The following is a 17,879-nucleotide window of genomic DNA, read 5'->3' on the forward strand; positions in this document are numbered from 1 at the left end:
CTTGTCTTCCCCTTCACCATTCCCAAAATTGCCAAAGCTATTTTCGCTCATAAACCTCATAAGGCTCCAGGACCTGATGGGTACACCAACTACTATAAAATGCTACTCATCCTGTTAAGGATCTGCCAGGCACAGCTTCTGTAGCCACACCCATAGGTAATCAGTCTGCACCTGCTTCTATGTCTGTGAGAGTGACTCCATCTTCCACCACTCAGGATGGCAGGCTTAGGAGTGGGAGAGCCTATCACAGCCTGGCCAGACGGAGCTAGCTCCCGCCCTCTGTCTATTTATACCTGCCTTTCCTGTTCCTCCTTTGCTTGTGATTCTTCTCTGCTGGTTTCTTGGCCCTGCTGCAGCTTCTTGAACTACTGACCCTCTGCTTGAAATTGACCTTGGCTTTACTGACCACTTTTCTGCTCTGCATTTTGTACCTCGCTCATCTCCTGGTTTGACTCGGCTCGTTCACCTTGCTTGTTGCTCACGGTGTTCCCGTGGGCAACTTCCCCATTTCCCCGGCTTCTTTTTACCCTTGTCTGTCTGTCGTGCACCTATTGAGTGTAGGGACCGTCGCCCAGTTGTACCCCGTCGCCTAGGGCGGGTCGTTGCAAGTAGGCAGGGACTGAGTGGCAGGTAGATTAGGGCTCACCTGTCTGTCTCCCTACCCCAACATTACACATCCACTCTAGCCCCACACTTCATGAATGTATTTAACAAAACTGCAAAGGATGGCAGTTTCTCGAAGGAAATGCTCTCTGCTACTATTGTGACTCCCCAAGGCCAGGAAAAGAACCCACCACCACTGTTAATTTCCATCCCATCTCCCTGCTAAATTCCGACGTACAAATGTATGCAAAGTTGCTGGCTGATTGACTCCTTCATATCATCCCTTCACTAATCAATCCGGACCAAGTTGGATTTGTGGCGGGTAGACAGGCCCCTGATTGAATCAGAGCCAAAAATCTGTGAGTTCGAGAGCGGAGGCCTCTCAGACACCTTCTCTGCTTCTCGCTTTGGATGCGGAGAAGGTATTCGGCAAGGTCCACTGTGGATACCTGTTGCAAACATTGGATAGGTTTGGCTTTGTGTGTGGGATTAAGTCTGCTATTTTTTTACCATTTGTCCCTTCTGCTAGGGTTCTCTCCTTGTGATCCCAGTCTGACACTTTCAACATTACGACAGACTCGTCAGGGATGTCCTTTATCTCCTATAATTTTTGCTATAATTATTGAACCCATAGTCAAAGAAAATTGTTCCCCAATTAATATCCACGGCATTCAAGTGGGCTATTATACTCCCAAAATTGGATTGTATGCAGAGGATGTCATACTATACTGCACACAGCCCCTTAGAGGACAGCCTTTTAATGCAGGCAAAGATAGGAGTTCGGTAAGAAGTCCTACTATAAAGTCAACGCTAACAATTCCCAAATTTTGAACGTTGGGATAGATAGAGTTACACAGAACTTGATTGCTTCACAAACTTCCATATACGTGGCAGGATGGTTCCTTGACATACTTGGGAGTTTCCCTGACGAGTCCCAGTTCAAATTAGTTTTCTAAAAATTATCCACCCCTTATACCTAAAATATCCCACCGCCATAATGTGTTTTCTAAACCCATGATATCGTGGGCTGGCTGCACAGACATTGTAAAAATGATGATACTGCCGATAATTCTAGGTTTCTGATGCGGTTATCCCTGTATCTACCACTTTCCTACGTAGACTATAAAGTCTATTTACAAATTTCATCTTGGCTGGGAGTAAACCCAGGATTCTAATCTCCACTATGGTATGACCTTTGTCTGATGGGGGCATGGGAGTCCCAGATGTGAAAAAATATATCTCCACATTGCGCTCTCATCCCAAACAGTGGTGGGACAACATGGACTTCAGCTGTTTCTTTCTATGGGAACCCATCTTGAGTCCCCCTAATTTCACTTCTAAATTCAAAAGAACAAAACACATCTTGAGGCGCTCCACCACGATTACTGCCTTCTTGGCGGCATGGAAATATTGAATTACAAACACCTAAGCCTCTGACTACAAGCTACTGAAATACTTGCCGCTCTGATATATGTCAACTAAACGTCCAGATATCTCCTTTCAAGTATGGGAGAAAGCAGATGTATCACAAATAAATCAGCCTTTTAGATCCTATTGCAATCTTCTTGTTCCAATCACACGCCATTAAAAACTGACCAATGCATCAGTGTCTCCAAATTCTCATCCATTTCCAGTCCGTCTTTCATGGCCGTTAAAAACAAAAGGCCATGCAACCTTAACCAGATAGCACAGAGTTTATACACAAAAGCCAGTAAGATGGTAAAAGACTGCATTCATTTCTAGGAGCATTCCCAGACAGATTGCAGTAGTACATAAAGGATTTTATTTCAGAAGGCTTCTATATTCCCACTTATGCACAGGATGGTTGCATTTGGGTTGACAACCTATCTTCGGTGAAGAACATTTCCGATCTGGTTAGGTAAAAACTTTTTAAAAGAATCGGAGAACACAACTCCGGGGCCTTTTAAACATCCTCGGTTTCAAAATTTTAGAAATTCCCTTTTAGAAATTATTCCTAAATAAAAGGATCTAATAGTTTTAGAACTATTCATCATTTATCTTTTTCCAAAAGGTTATTCATTGAACTATTGTGCTGATAATGCAATTGCAACACTGAAATCTACCTCTTTTGAGCATGCCATTTCTCCAATTTTGCATATTTGGTTCTTGTGCGCTGATGGTTACGGTAGATATAAATTTTGCTTTCAGAATGCTTCCAGTAAACCCTGATGGATTTTAGTCCTTAAGTTCCCAATTTGTCATTTTTTTTCTTCGATAAGTGCCTTCCAATTGGTCTATATATCATGCTACAAATTTGAATTTGTGTCAAGATTTTTGTGCTGGGTAGTATTGTGTGATAAACCCGTTGGAGACATAGTTCATTACAACGATGACTATTTATTGGACCTGCAAGATCGGATGTTTATTTTAAATCATTGGATAAGTTTATTAATGTAGTTGAGTTTTTTGGTTTTGCGTTAGCCAACGAGAAGACTGTTTTTCCTTGTTGCGTTATTTACTATTCCTAAATATTTAGGATTCTTCCTTTATGAAGTTTCATTTACGATCTGTAAAAATGTAAAGAACTAAGAGGGCTACTTGTATTATGACAATTTAAAAAAATAAAAATAAAAATTAGCAAACATTGTTTGCTTTTCTTGCATTCGCTCTTAGAGTATGTCCACACGGCCTATTTTCAGCAGTTTTTTGGGACTGAAAAATGGCTGAAAATACGGGGGGCTGAACGCCTCAAAACATCTGCCCATTGACTTCAATGGGAAAAACGGCGCTTCGTTCCCACAGGGCGTTTACGCGTCAGTTTGTAAAAACGCAGCATAAAATAACGCCCCGTAAAAAAGAAGTCCATGAGCAGTTTTTCATTGGGGCAATAGAAAAACAGCTCCAAAAACAGCCATAAAAAGGTCAAAAGTTCAAAGGCTCCAAAAAACACTTGCTGCATAAAAAACGGCTGAAAATCAGAGGCTGTTTTCCTTTGAAAACAGCTCCGTATTTTACAGCCGTTTTTTGTTTAGCGTGTGAACATACCCTTCGAGTTTTATTTCTAAACGATTGTACTTTGCTATGAATAGCTTGAAGTCTCCCAGGGCCCATATTCGTTTAACAAAACCATTGAAAGAGGACTACTTGTCTATGTGGTTCGAATTTTTAGGTAAATTGAAAAGCGATATTCCCAACTTAAATATTTATGGAACATCCACCGGATATGCCATAGTTGTCTTTTAGATGCGGGTCCCATCTCTCTCTATTGCGTTCTAAGGGATTTATGGTAATAGCCGAGCAGCGCTTGCTCAGTTGATTCTGTAACTCTTATTGAATAGAATGGAGAGAGACTCGCACATACACGGCCCCCTCTATAAATCAGTCCCACCTGGATTAGTCAGCCAGCGGCCGCCTCACCAGACAAAAGCAAGGGTTGGGTTACCCCCGTTCTTGATATACAATGCATTCGGAAAGTTTTCAGACCCTTTCAATTTTTTCACATTTTGCTATGTTGAGGCCTTGTGCCAAAATAAAAAATTCCAGGGTTTTCCCCCCATCATTCTGCATTAAATATATTGAAAAGGAAAAATATTAAATTGACATAAGTATTCAGACTCTTTACTCAGTTGAAGCACCTTTGGCAGCGATAACAGCCTCCAGTCTTCTTTGGTATGATGCCACAAGATTTGTACACCTGAATTTGAGAATTTTCTGCCATTCTTCTCTGCAGATCCTCTTAAGCTCGGTCAGGTTGGATAGGGACAGTCGGTGGACATCTATTTTCAGGTCTCTCCAAAGATGTTCGATTGGGTTCAAGTCAGGGCTCTGGCTGGGCCTGTCAAGGACATTCACAGAGTTGTCCCTAAACGACTCCTGTGTTGTCTTGGCTGTGTGCTTAGGGTCATTATCTTGTTGGAAGGTGAACCTTCAACCCAGTCTGAGGTCCATAACACCCTGGATCAGGTTTTCATTAAGAATATCTCTGTACCTTGCTCTATTCATCTTTCAATTAATCCTGTCCAAGCTACTGAAAAACACCCCCACAGCATGATGCTGCCATCAACATGCTTCACTGTATGGATGGTATTGGCCAGGTGATGAGCAGTGCATAGTTTCCTCCAGACATGACACTTAAATTGAGGCCGAAAAGTTAAATCCTGGTTTCATCAGACCACAGGATCTTGTTTCTCACAGTCAGTCCTTTTGGTGCTTTTTTGAAAACTTCAGGCAGGCTTTCAAGTGACTTTTACTGAGTGGCGGCTTCTCTCTGGCCACTCTACAAATCTGGGCTTTATGGCAGAGTGCTGCACTGATGGTTGGCCTTCTGGAAGTTTCTTCCATCTGCACACGGGATCTTTGGAGCTCAGCTAGAGTGACCATTGGGTTTTGGTCACCTCTTACCAAGGCCCTTCTCCCCATATTACTTCGTTTGGTGGGGTGGCCAGTTCTAGGAAGAGTCCTGGTTGTCCTGGTAAATTCTTCCATTTAAGAATTATGGAGACCACTGTGCTCTTGGGTACTTTCAGTGCAGCAGAAATTTTTCTGTACCCTTCTCCAGATCTGTGCCTCCACTCAATCCGGTCTCTGAGCTCTACAAGCAATTATTTCCTCTTCATGGCTTGGTTTTTCCTCTGATATGCATAGTGAACTCACAGACCTTATATAGACACTGGTGTGTCTTTTCAAATCATGTCCAATCAAATGAATTTACCACAGGTGGAATTCATCTTTAAAATGTTTCCACACATTGATTGATCTAGAGAAATGGGAGGCCCCCACAGTTAAAATTTCAAGTGTCATAGCAAAGGGTCTGAATACTTATGTCCATGAAAAATTAGAGTTTTTAAACTCGGTTTTCACTTTGTCATTATGGGTTATTGAGTGCAGAATGATAGGGAAAAACTTGCTTTTTTTTCCCTCTTTTTAGCGCAAGGCCTCAAATAACAAAACGTGGAAAAATTGAAAGGGTTTGAAGACTTTCCGAATGCAGGTCCCAGAGCTTGGCCAGCACCTATCAGACATATCCTGTGGATATGCCATAAATATCTATGCTAGGAATACCCCTTTAATTGTCAGTGTTTAGGATGAATTTATAGATGCTGGTTCATTGGTCTTTGTTCACCAATGCAGCAGGAACACAGATTTGGCTCTTTTTGGGCAAGACATTGGTGTACAGAAGCCTGGCATTACAGTAGGTGTTTTTTTTAAAATTAGTTCTTCTGGAGTTATTTCCCGTTGTTGTGGCAATAGTTATTCGGGGGTCAGTTTTTTTTAAGAATGAGGGGACAGTTTTGTATTAAAAAGGTAATTAAAAGGGTAACTAAGCTTTCAAAAAACTTCATAGGGATACTTCATAGAGAGAGTGACATGTCCGTGCTCGGACCCCCACCGGTCAAGACGTCGGAGATCCCCACCGATCTAACGAAGCGGTAGCTGTGTTTGGGTGAGCACTGAGCCGCTTTGTTTCAGTTGGTCTATGAGCCCGTACACCAACTGCTCGGCTTTCCGAGAAAAACTGGTCAGAAACTAAGCGGCTCAGCTTTTCAACATTAAAACCAAGCACACCATTGTTTTTCTTGTGAAATTCTCGATAAGTTTGATGTGTCACATGACCCTCTTCCCATTGAAAAAACTAAAGTTGGATTCAAAATGGGCACCATGATCAACACACAGCTTGAAACGTTTCCCCCCTCCCATATACTAATGTGCCACAAACAGGATGTTAATATCACCAACCATTCCCATTTTATTTAGGTGTATCCATATAAATGGCCCACCCTGTACATCCGTGCAACGCACGTGATCTTGACGCGCGCCGCACGGACCTATATTAGTCTATGGGGCCGTGCAGATAGTTCCGTGATTTTTACACAGCGTGAGTCCGCTGCGTAAAACTCACAACATGTCCGTTCTTTGTGCATATTTCGCCCATCACGCACCCATTGAAGTTAATGGGTGCGTAAAAATCACGCGCACCAGACGGAAGCACTTCCATGGGACGCGCGTGATTCACACAACAGCAGTAAAACTATGAGTGAAAACAGAAAAACACCACGTGCTTTTCGGTTTACAAACATCCAAACGGAGTGTCATTATGATGGCGGCTGCGCGAAAAGCACGCAGCCGCGCATCATATGGTGGTGACACACGGAGCTGTCAATTGCCTTTTGCGCGCACAAAACGCCGCATTTTTTGCGCGCGCAAAACGCACACGCTCGTCTGAATCCGGCCTAAGGAAAATGGACCCCACATTATTTTTTCTATTTCTTTTGTGTTCAAAAACTTCCCCATTGTGACCCTTATCTGCTCACTGGAAATATGGCTGAGTCTAGAATGAAGGTAGAACCCTTTGGCTTTCAGGGCACATATTAATGAACGCCAGGGCCCCATTTCATGCATCCAAAGGCTGTAAGAATGACAAAGCTCCAATAAGTGACACCATTTTGAAGATTATACCCCTTAAGATATTTATCTTCGGTTGTAGTGCACATGTTGATGGCAAAGTTTCTTTGGCAAAAAGTAAGGGAAATTATTGTGCTCGTCACTATGTCCCGCTAACAAAGCAGTTGTCTGGCGATTGTGTCAGTCCGTAGCAATTAACGGTCTGATAGAAAAGTTTGGACAGGTCAAGCACGTTTACAGGATGCAATAAGACTTACAGGGCTATATAGTTATTTTTTTCAAAAGGGATTGAAGGTACAACGTCTCTTTACCTCCATCAATCCTTATATGAGAGATGTGTTGCCAAGTGACGTGGCGCAACATAACAGGTTTCAGCTTGGCACGGTAGTAACCGGAATGTTTGCAAAACAACCAATCACCAGCAAAATAAAGCCCATTGTAGATTGATAAGAAACAGGTTGCTTATTAATTTACTAAATAAAAGAAAAACCATCATACCACAATTCTAGCTTATTCCAAGCGCTATTATATGCCTGCAGATGCTTTGAGGTGTTATGCCCTAAGAAAACTAAGAGTTGATCTGGGTGTCCTTCATATACCCTAAAATGATGGGTAAAACTAGTGCTGCTCTTTTATATACCTGCATGCCATAATTTGGCCCTCTAGGTGGGTATATACGGACGTAATTTTAGCCTCCCTTTGAATAAAACCAGGGAACCATCCACAGCAACATTGATATCAGGGGTATATGCCTCTGCAAATTTAAAATTGAAATGATCTATAAGAGGCAAAATTTTAAATAGCCGATCATGGCTGGGGGTCTAATGTATAAACCTCATTATGGCCTCAAAATGCTTGCGCTTCATCACTGCATGATAGAGGCGTATCGTACAGGACATCACCTTATATTTTTGTTGATATTCGTTCCAGTGGCAGATATAAAATCAGTAACTTGGGGAATAAATGTGTCACAATCAGGGTCTCTAACACTTTTGCTGGGCAGACGGTCACCCGGCCTGCTCCGCTGTGCTGGGGGTTCATCACTGTCGCTAGTAAATCATGATAATAAAAACTGCTCCTCACTTCCGCTTGCGGTCTCTGTATCAGAAGAGATTGCATACACTTCCTCAGCTGTAAATCTTCGACAAGCTATTATTTTAGGCTCTAATAAAAACACACATATGTATATATATATATATATATATATATATATATACACACACACACACACACACACACACACACACACTAAATATAAAAAAAATAAAAAGTCTACACACCCTACATTAAAATGCCAGGTTTAAATATGCACACCCTTAAATTAATTCTTTGTTGAATTAGGGTATGTTCACACGCACTGATTTCAGACGTAAGTTGGGCGTTTTACGCCTGAAAAAACTGCTCCATTACGCCTACAAACATCTGCCCATTGCTTTCAATGGGTTTTACGATGTTCTGTTCCCACGAGGTGTAATTTTACGTGTCGCTGTCAAAATACGGCACGTTAAAAGAAAAAAAAAAAAAAGAAGGACGCCCACGTCAAAGAAGTGCAGGTCACTACATGGAACGTTTTTGGAGCAGTTTTTCATGGACTCCATTGAAAAACAGCTCCAATAACGTCCGTAAAATACGCGAGTAGTTATAAAAACATCTGAAAATCAGGAGCCGTTTTCAGGCGAAAACCTCTTCGTAATTTCAGACGTAGTTTGCTACTGTGTGTGAACATACCCTTACCCTTTGACTTTATGACAGCATTCAGTCTTTTTGGGTAGAAGTCTATCAGCATGGCACATCTTGACTTGGCAATTGTTGCCCACTCTTCCTTGCAAAAGCGCTCCAAATCTGTCAGATTGCGAGGGCATATCCGGTCTACAGCCCTCTTCATGTCACTCCACAGATTTTCAATGGGATTCAGGTGTGGGCTGTGGTGAAGTCATTCTTTTGTTAATTTGGAGGTATGCTTTGGGTCGTTGTCGTGCTGAAAGGTGAAATTCCTCTTCAGCTTTTTAGCAGAGGTTTTGTGCCAATATTGCCTGATATTTGGAACTGTTCATAATTCCCTCCACCTTGACTAAAGCCCCAGTTCCAGCTGCAGAAAAACAGCCAAAAAGTTCAACCTTGGTCTCAGAGCAGAACATGTTTTCATACATGCTTTTGGCAGACCTGATGTAAGTCTTTGCAAAACCTAGCCGGGCTTGGATGTTTTTCTTGGTTAGACAAGTCAGGATCCACTATGCTTGGTGTCAGTGAGTGGCTGACCGCTCTAATAAACTGCACTACACATTTTGGTCAAGTGTTTGAGAATTGCGATCAGGGCCTCCTGCCTTCAAGTCCCCTAGTGGGCCAAAAAAATAAAAAATAAAATTGTGTAAAAATAGAAAAAGTTTGAAAGTAAAAATCCTCTTTTTCCCTGATCAGTCCTTTATTATTAAAATAGATAAACTCTACGTAATTGGTATCGCTGCGTCCATAACGGCCTGAACTACAGAACTATTTCGTTATTCATCCCGCGCGATAAACGCCATAAAAGAAAAATCATAATAAACCATACCAGAATCACGATTTTTTTGGTCACTACACCCACAAAAAAATGGAATAAAAACCAGATAAAAAAAAGTTGCATGTACCCAAAAATGGTACTAATCGAAACTACAGTTTGTTACACAAAAAAACAAGCCATCACATAGTTTACTTAAAAGAAAAATTTATTTAAAAAAAAAAAAAAAAAAAAAAGTAGTGGCTCTTAGAATATGGCAACACAAAAAGTAAATGCACAATAAAATACTCTTTATAAAAAAAAAATCAAACGTCAGAAGACAAAAAAAAACAACCTATAAAACATATGGTATTGCTGTAATCGTATCGCCCCGCAGAATAAAGTGAATGTCATTTATAGCGCACGGTGAACGCTGAAAAAAAAAAAAAAGCAAATAATTGAATTGCTGTTTTTTAGTTACCACTCCTCATATAAAATAAAATAAAAACTGATCAAATAGTAGCATGCATCCCGTGAAAACTACAATGAATTCCACGAGGGGTCTAGTTTTAAGGAGTTTCCCTTTATTGGTACCTAAGAGGCTCTGCAAATTCGACATGGCGCCCAGAAACCATTTCAGCAAAACCTACATGGAGCCCTGCCGTTTGTCCAACAAGCAGTGTATGACCACATATGGGGTATTGCTGTAAAATGTTGGAGTGCTTTTTCTCCTTTATTCCTTGCAAAAATTTCAAATTTATACCTAAATAAATATGTGATTTTCAATTGCACAGCCTAATTCCACAAAATGCAGTTAAAAAAACAAACCTGTGGGGTCCTGATGGTCACTATACCCCTCGATAAATTCCCTGAGGGGTGTCGTTTGCCAAATGGGGTCACTTTTGGGGGTTTTCCACAGTTTTGGCACCACGAGACCTCTGCAAACCGGACATGGTGCCTAAGATATATTCTAATAAAAAGGAGGCCCCAAAATCCTCTAGGTGCTCTTTTGCTTCTAAGGCCGATGCTTCAGTCTATAAGCGGACTAGGGCCACATGTGGGGCGTTTCTAAAAACTGCAGAATCTGGGCAATAAATATTGAGTTGCGAATCTCAGGTAAAACATTCTATTTTACGGAAAAAAAAAATCGAAGGATTTTCTGACAAAAAAAAAAATGGTCGCCTCTACTTAGCTTTTAAATTACTGTGAAACACCTAAAGGGTTAAGAAACTTTCTGAATGCCGTTTTCAATACTATAAAGGGTCTAGTTTTTAAAATGGGGTGTTTTATGGGGGGTTTCTAATATATAAGATGCTCAAAACCACTTCAGAACTGAACTGGTACCTAAAAAAAAAAAAAAAGTGTAGTACCGTGCTAGCCAGAAACAGTATGCAATGTTAAATACTTGTGTGTCAAAAAAGACAAAAGTATAGTAGGTATGATACCTTTATTGGCCAACCATAAAAGTTCTATATGCAAGCTTTCAGATCACACAGATGTTGGTACAGGTCTTGCATTTTCTACTGTTGCAAGGAAAAGTGCCAGTCTCTGATGGTGGTGAGAGGGCACTTCTGACCAGGAGATTCCTTAGGTTTGGTGGCTGTTTGTAGGCAAGGAGAGGTAAATCCGGGAATATTTCCTTCAGTTTATTGTATTTGTTAAATATATGTTGGAGATCAGCAGCAATTTTCTTCAAGACGTTCATTTGGGGGTTGTATATGACCACTAGGGGCACCCTGCTGTTGTCTTCCTTCTTTTTGTACTCCAGAAGATTGCTCCTTCTTGTTGCTCTGTAGATCTGATCATCTAGAATACGTGGATGGTATCCCTGTTGTAAGAATGTATTCCTCAGTGATAGCAGGTGTTTTCTGTCTTCACTGTCTGCACAGATTCGTATGTACCGCAGAGCCTGGCTGTAGATGATGGATTTCTTTATGTGTCTCGGATGAAAGCTGTTCCATCTCAGATATGCTGAACGGCCTGTAGGTTTATGGTAGATTGTGGTTTGTATGGTATTGTTTCTCATGTATATGGTCATGTCCATGAAATGTGTTTGAGATGTTGAGTAGTTGTCACTTAGCTCCGCCCCCTGAAATCTTACTGGCTAATCGAGTCACAGCAAGCAGGTCCTACAGCTTGTGCTGTGAACACTAAAAACAACGCCCGAAGTAAAGAAAATGAAGAAAATAAACCCCTGGACGCCACTACTGGCAAGAAGTCCTAAAAAAAAAAAAAAACACCACGTGCCAAAAAAAATGGTGCCGATAAAAACTACAGCTCGCCCCGCAAAGATTAAGCCCTCACACAGCTCAATCGATGAAAAAATATAACTGTTATGGCTCTGAGAATGTGGTGAAACAGAACTAATTTTTTTTAACAAAGTTTTTTTTTGTATAAGTAGTAAAATATGTAACAATTTGTTCCTATTTTCTGCTGTCTAAAACCTGGGTGGGTCTTATACCTGTATTTTTCGCACTATAAGACGCACCTGACTATATGTATATCTAAAAATTAATGTTCCCCAAAATAAAAAAAATCATATATAATATACATGTATGGTATCGCCAGAAGCGGGACAACCCACACAATAAAGTTAGCACATTTAATCTGTACACTGAACGTTAAAAAAATAAAATAAAATTATGATTGCTGAATTGCTTTCTTCCTAGCCCCCCCCCCCCCCCCCAGAAAAACCTAAACTAGAATCTATTTATTTTTTCTTTTTTTGGGAGAAATTAAACACAAGCCCACGAAAATAAAATAAAAAAAAGTTACTAATTTTCAAATGCAGCCACATCAAATGTGCTTTTATTGTGCACTTTCTAAAAACCACAAAAACGAAAACATATTTGGCTTTGCCGTTATCATACCGACCCGTAGAATAAAAATGTAACATGTTATTTATCCCACAGGATGAACGGTGCAAAATTGAACAATGGTGAAATTGCTGTTTTTTTCCCCACATTTCCCCAGAAATATAGTTAATATATATATGTACCCCAAAAATAGAGCCGTTGGAATATTTAAAAAAACGTAATCCGTAAACTAGAGAAAACTTTAATCCTGCAAAACACTGTCTAGCACCCAAACACGCGTTTTGACCACACTTCATTGGGGAGGTACGGCATCAGTGTTTGTACAGGGTTTAAATATACCTAGAATATAAAATACAGTGGTAAAAACCCAGTATTCATTTATATAAGCACATGCTGTCTGTAATGGCACCCATGTCTCATCTTGTCCCGCATAAGGAGTACAGAGCAGCACATGTCTACGCAGCTCATCCCCTCTCCATATGACACCCACCATAAGGAGTCAAAGTCCCCTTTTAATTACCCATCTCAATCCGATCAAGTATCTGTGGGAGTTGGTTAGAAAAAAATTAAATTAAATTTGTCCAATCCATCAAAGCCGCACCTTGCAATTTAAGAACTTAAAGGAGTTTTCAGAAAGACTTTGGGGCTAAGGAGCGAAGCCTGTGTCATACGTCCACTTTCAGAGGTCTTGTGTAGTCCATGCCTTGATGGGTCAGAGGTGTTTTGTTGGCACAAGGGGGACCTGCACAATATCTGGCATGCAGTCTTAATGTTATGAGCTATATCTATATTTTTTTTTATTTTGCAGTCGTTGGCATAATTGGAAAGTTATTCATGACAGAACTACAGACGCACTGTTCTGACCTCATCAACATTTACTTCTTGCACCTAAGTCACAGAGCAACTTTAAAATATCACAGACTATGTCCAGATCTATAGCGTGGTTGATCAAAAGTACAACCTTTTCAGACCAGACAAGTCATCCAAATGGCAACTTGAAATCGGAAATGTATGGCTAGCTTTACTCAAAGCAATAACTTTATGTTGGTTGACAATTTAAAAGTATGAATTGGCGTGGATACAATAAAAATACCTTTAGGCCAGGTTATAGTTTCAAAACTAAAATCCCTGTGCAGGAGATCCAGACTAATAAAAAAAACACTTTTTTTTTTTTTCTGGCACCCAACCAGGAAGTCCAAGTACTTTTCTAGTTTTTTTTTTTTTTAGGCTGAAAAATAAATAAAATAAATAAAAACAAACACACAGTAAAATAGGAAAATTTTGATTTACCTGTCTGAGCAATCCAGGTAATCAGTTTGAGACTCCAGAATTCGATCTCTGCACAAGAAGTCAGAATCAAATCTGTCTGACCGCACATCAACTGGAAGACTGCAGATGTTCTTTGGAGAACTTGGATACGTATAACTACTGGAGGCCATGACTTGCAAGGAGGCTAAGAAAGAAAAACAAGATGAAATACACTTTTATACAAGCTACTCATGTGAAATATATGTAGTTACCACACAGGGTTAAATAAGTTTGGTATTTATTATACACAGAAGTAAATGACAACAATCACAATCCAACAAGGATTCGATCAAATTCTTGTTAACTGTAATCCACCAGAAACGATAGCTTTTTAATTTTATAATCCACAGGGAATAAATTACAGTTTTGTAAACTTTAATCCACCAAGAACAGATGGCTTTTTCAATGTAGGAAATGCGGGATAGAAAATGGTGGATGTCTATCAGAATTTAACAGATATGTCATATTGTGCACAGGTAGTTTTATTCCCTAAGGAGATACTACTTGTAATTGTGCATTTAATATTGGTGTTTACGTACACCATTTTTAATATCTCTTACTTCAATTCCTTTTAAATATTCAGGATTTTCTCAACCTGTCAATTTCTATGACTCACCTCAACAATTCTCTCTCTCTCTCTCTCAACTGCCTCCCTTAAACGTCCACTGCCTCTAGCTCCTCCCCTTTTCTCTCCATCCATATAGCTCCTCCCCTTTTCCTTTCCTGAACAATCCTATTAGAGGGCCGGACTACTCTCAGTCTATATAATAATATACTACTCTCTACTCTATATAATATACCAAAATTCTGGGTAGTACATTTCCCATTGGTAAAACGTTTTTGGTTACACGTCTAGGACTGTAGACGGCGATGTACTTGAAAGTGGTGTGCGTCAAGTGGCAGTTACTCTCAGGGAGACTGCAGAATAAGGCCCCATGCACACGACTACTTTTCATCCGTAATTACAGACACATTAATTTCTATGGGCTACGGACCCCTTTTTCGTATTTTTACGGATGGGTGTCCGATCCCTAGAAATGATCCGTAAAATATAAAACATGCCCTATTCTTGTCCGTAATTACGGCACTGACTCCCCATAGAAGTCTATGGGCGCTTCCGTAATTACGGGCGGCTACACATGTGCACCCATAATTACGGAAGCGTTGCTAGGCGACGCCAGGATTGCAGATGTTACACATCATTTGTGATTTTATTTTTACGGTTCCGTATATACGAATGTACTACGGACCATATTTGCAGATAAGTTACGGGTGACTACGGATCCATATTTACGGACAGTATTTACGGATAGATGAAAATACGGTCGTGTGCATGGGGCCTAAACAGACTTGAATGATAGTGATGGAGCTGTATCTTTTGGCCTAAGCAATATACAACAATGCCCTAAAGCATGGCCTACTAATGAGTCAAGTCAACACTCGGACCACCTTTTCTAGTGTATAGTTATACATTCAAATATTCAATATTTTTATTTTTTTTCATTTTTGTTTTTCCATCGTCGCACTCTAAGAGACAAAACGTTAAATTTTTTCGTCTACATAGCCGTATGAGGGCATATTTTTTGCGGGACAAGTTATAGTTTGTAGGGTATGTGAACACGGTAGATTGGATGCAGATTTTCCACAACGCATTTCATTGCAACGCAAATCCACGGCGTATTAGAGTTGTAGCAAAGTGGATGATGTTTGAATAAATCTACATACGCTTCCGAAAAAAAAAAGAAAAAATAAATGTATAAAATTGACCAGCGGTGCAGGCTTTTTTTAATCCGCAGCATGAAGATTAATGCTGCAAATCGTTGCACTTTTTTCCCCATTGAGTTCAGAGGAGGTAAAAGCCACAACAAACAGCAAATGTTGCTATTTTTGCGTCAGAGAAACTGCAATTACAAAAAAAATAAAAATAATAAAAAAATAAATAAATCAATGCTTACTTCCCTGGTTCTCTGTGCTCTGTATCGCTGGCTTTCTGGTATGATGTTTCAACCCATGTGACTGCTCAAGCCAATCACATTGACTGCAGCGTTATCACAGGAGGCCAGACTGCATTGAGACCAGAGGTGGGGAGCAGGGAGGAGTCACTATGACAATGCCAGTTAAACAGCGACACCTATCTTTTGTGAGGGTTTACTTTGTATGGCATTCACAGTGCTGTAAAAACGACATATTACTTTATTCTGCAGGTAAATAAGATTACGGTGTAACCAAAATGTATATAGCTTTTTTTCATGATTTACTACTTTTACAAAAGAAAAACTTTTTTTTTTTTTCAAACAAAAGAGCGGTGTGAGGGCTTGGTTATTCGGGGCCCAACTGTAGTTTTTTTGGTACAAAATAAATGCAAACGTTTTTTTCAGAAGCTAGGTGACCAAAAACACAGCAATGCTTGCTGTGTGATTTTTTTTTTTTCCCCCTACAGCGTTGACCTGGCGGTTTCACCCTTTCCCGACATTTGTCATATGGACATGTCATGGAAAGCCAGTGCTGCCCGTTTTTTACCGTATCCATACGTCAAATGGTGGACACCGGGTCAGCAGCTGAGTCGATGCCACCATCCCTGGGTGTGAACTGTACATTATATCTGACACCCTGCTGTAATGGCGGGGACCGAAATTAGCTCCGATCCCTGCCATTAACCCCTTAAATGCAGCTGTCAAAAGCGATCACTGCATTTAAGGTGTTTGCAGCTTATCGCCAGCTCGGCAACGAAATTGCCGGGGTACCGGTGGCTGCAATGGCAATCGGAGGCCTAATACGGGCCTCCTGGTCTGCCTAGTATGGAAGCCTTCCAGGCCCCGTCCAGAGGCGGGACCTAGAAGGTTTCCGTAGCCGACGGCAAGATGGCGCCGGCGTCATCAGCGGTGGTTGTCAGCTATATATTACAGCTGACAACCCCCTGTAATGGCAGGGACTGGAGCTAGCTCCGGTCCCTGCCATTAACCCCTTAGATGCAGCGATCGAAAGCGATCGCTGCATTTTACTTGTCGGTAGCAGATAGGCAGCCCTGCATGCAAACACTAGGCAGCCGACTGCTGCTATGGCAACAGGAGGCCTAACAATGGCCTCCTGCTCTGCCATTATGAAAGCCGATTATGCCCCGCCTGGAGAAAAAGCCTAATCGGCATGCTGACAGATGTAATACATTGCAATACAAACAGTAGATAGTGCAATGTATAAGGGTATGTTCACACGTACACGTCCGATATGCCTGAAATTACGGAGCTGTTTTCAGGAGAAAACAGCTCCTGAATTTCAGACGTAATGGCATGTGCAGGCGTTTTTTTACAGCGTCCATTACGGACGTAATTGGAGCTGTTTTTCTATGGAGTCAATGGAAAATGGCTCCAATTACGTCCCAAGAAGTGACAGGCACTTTGACACGGGCGTCTTTTTTACGCGCCGTCTTTTGACAGCTGCGCGTAAAAAAAAATGACTGTCTGCACAGTACATCGTAAAACCCATTCAAATGAATGGGCAGATGTTTGCCGACGCTTTCAAGCACTATTTTCGGCCGTAATTCCAGACGTAAAACGCCTGAATTACGTCCGTAAATAGTGCATGTGAACCCAGCCTTAGAAAATAAACCAGACAGTTGGACCTTCAAGTCCCCTAGTGTGACTAAAACAAAAGTGTAAAAAAAAGTTGTAAAAAAACAGTATCAAGTAATAAAATAAAACACAAATCGCCTTATCAAGTCCTTGATCTCATTGGAAAAAAATAAATAAACCATACATATTTGGTATCCCCGCATCTGTAACAGCCTGAACTATACAAATATTATGTTTATTCCACGTGGTGAACGCCGTAAAACAAAGTGAAAAACAATGCCAGAATTTCTGTTTCTTGGTCACTTTGCCTCCCAAAAAAAAAAATAGGACAAAGTGATCAAAAAGTCGCATTTACCCCAAAATGGTACCAATAAATACTACAGCTTATCCCGCAAAAAAAAAAAAAAAACAACAGCCTTCACACCAATACATCAATGAAAAAAGAAAATAGGTTAGGGCTCCAATAAGTTAGGAAAGAAAAAATATGCAGTTGTGCCGGCCCAAGGGGAACATTTCTTCTTTCAAGAGGCGATTTATCAAGGCCCTAAAATTAGGGAACCAGGAAGGGTAGGGCACAAACATCTGCTGTAAGCGAGGGTGCCCGTATTATATCAGGACAACACTTTACCAGCAAAATTCCCCAAACTGCAAAAGGTGCGGAGCGCGTACCAAAAGGGGGATAAGAAAGGGCACTATTTATCAGTGTGACACTGGCCTGTGCAGAAAGCATTGCTTCACATCATA

General features: G+C 40.7%; 1 protein-coding gene across 1 annotated transcript in view; it reads right to left on the bottom strand.

Annotated features, from left to right (window-relative positions):
* Positions 1-15,604, bottom strand: part of LOC142740792 (la-related protein 6-like) — a 43,318-nt gene extending 27,714 nt beyond the window's left edge. Inside the window, exons 1-2 of the mRNA XM_075850219.1 lie at positions 15,522-15,604; positions 13,549-13,711 (exon numbers count right to left, since the gene is read on the bottom strand). Of these exons, the coding sequence (XP_075706334.1) occupies positions 13,549-13,697 (149 nt within the window). The 5' untranslated portion in view covers positions 13,698-13,711; positions 15,522-15,604. The remainder of the gene's footprint in view (positions 1-13,548; positions 13,712-15,521) is intronic.
* Between the last annotated feature and the right edge of the window lie 2,275 nt (positions 15,605-17,879).

This window comes from Rhinoderma darwinii, chromosome 1, assembly GCF_050947455.1.
Source record: "Rhinoderma darwinii isolate aRhiDar2 chromosome 1, aRhiDar2.hap1, whole genome shotgun sequence".
NCBI classification, from domain to species: domain Eukaryota; kingdom Metazoa; phylum Chordata; class Amphibia; order Anura; family Rhinodermatidae; genus Rhinoderma; species Rhinoderma darwinii.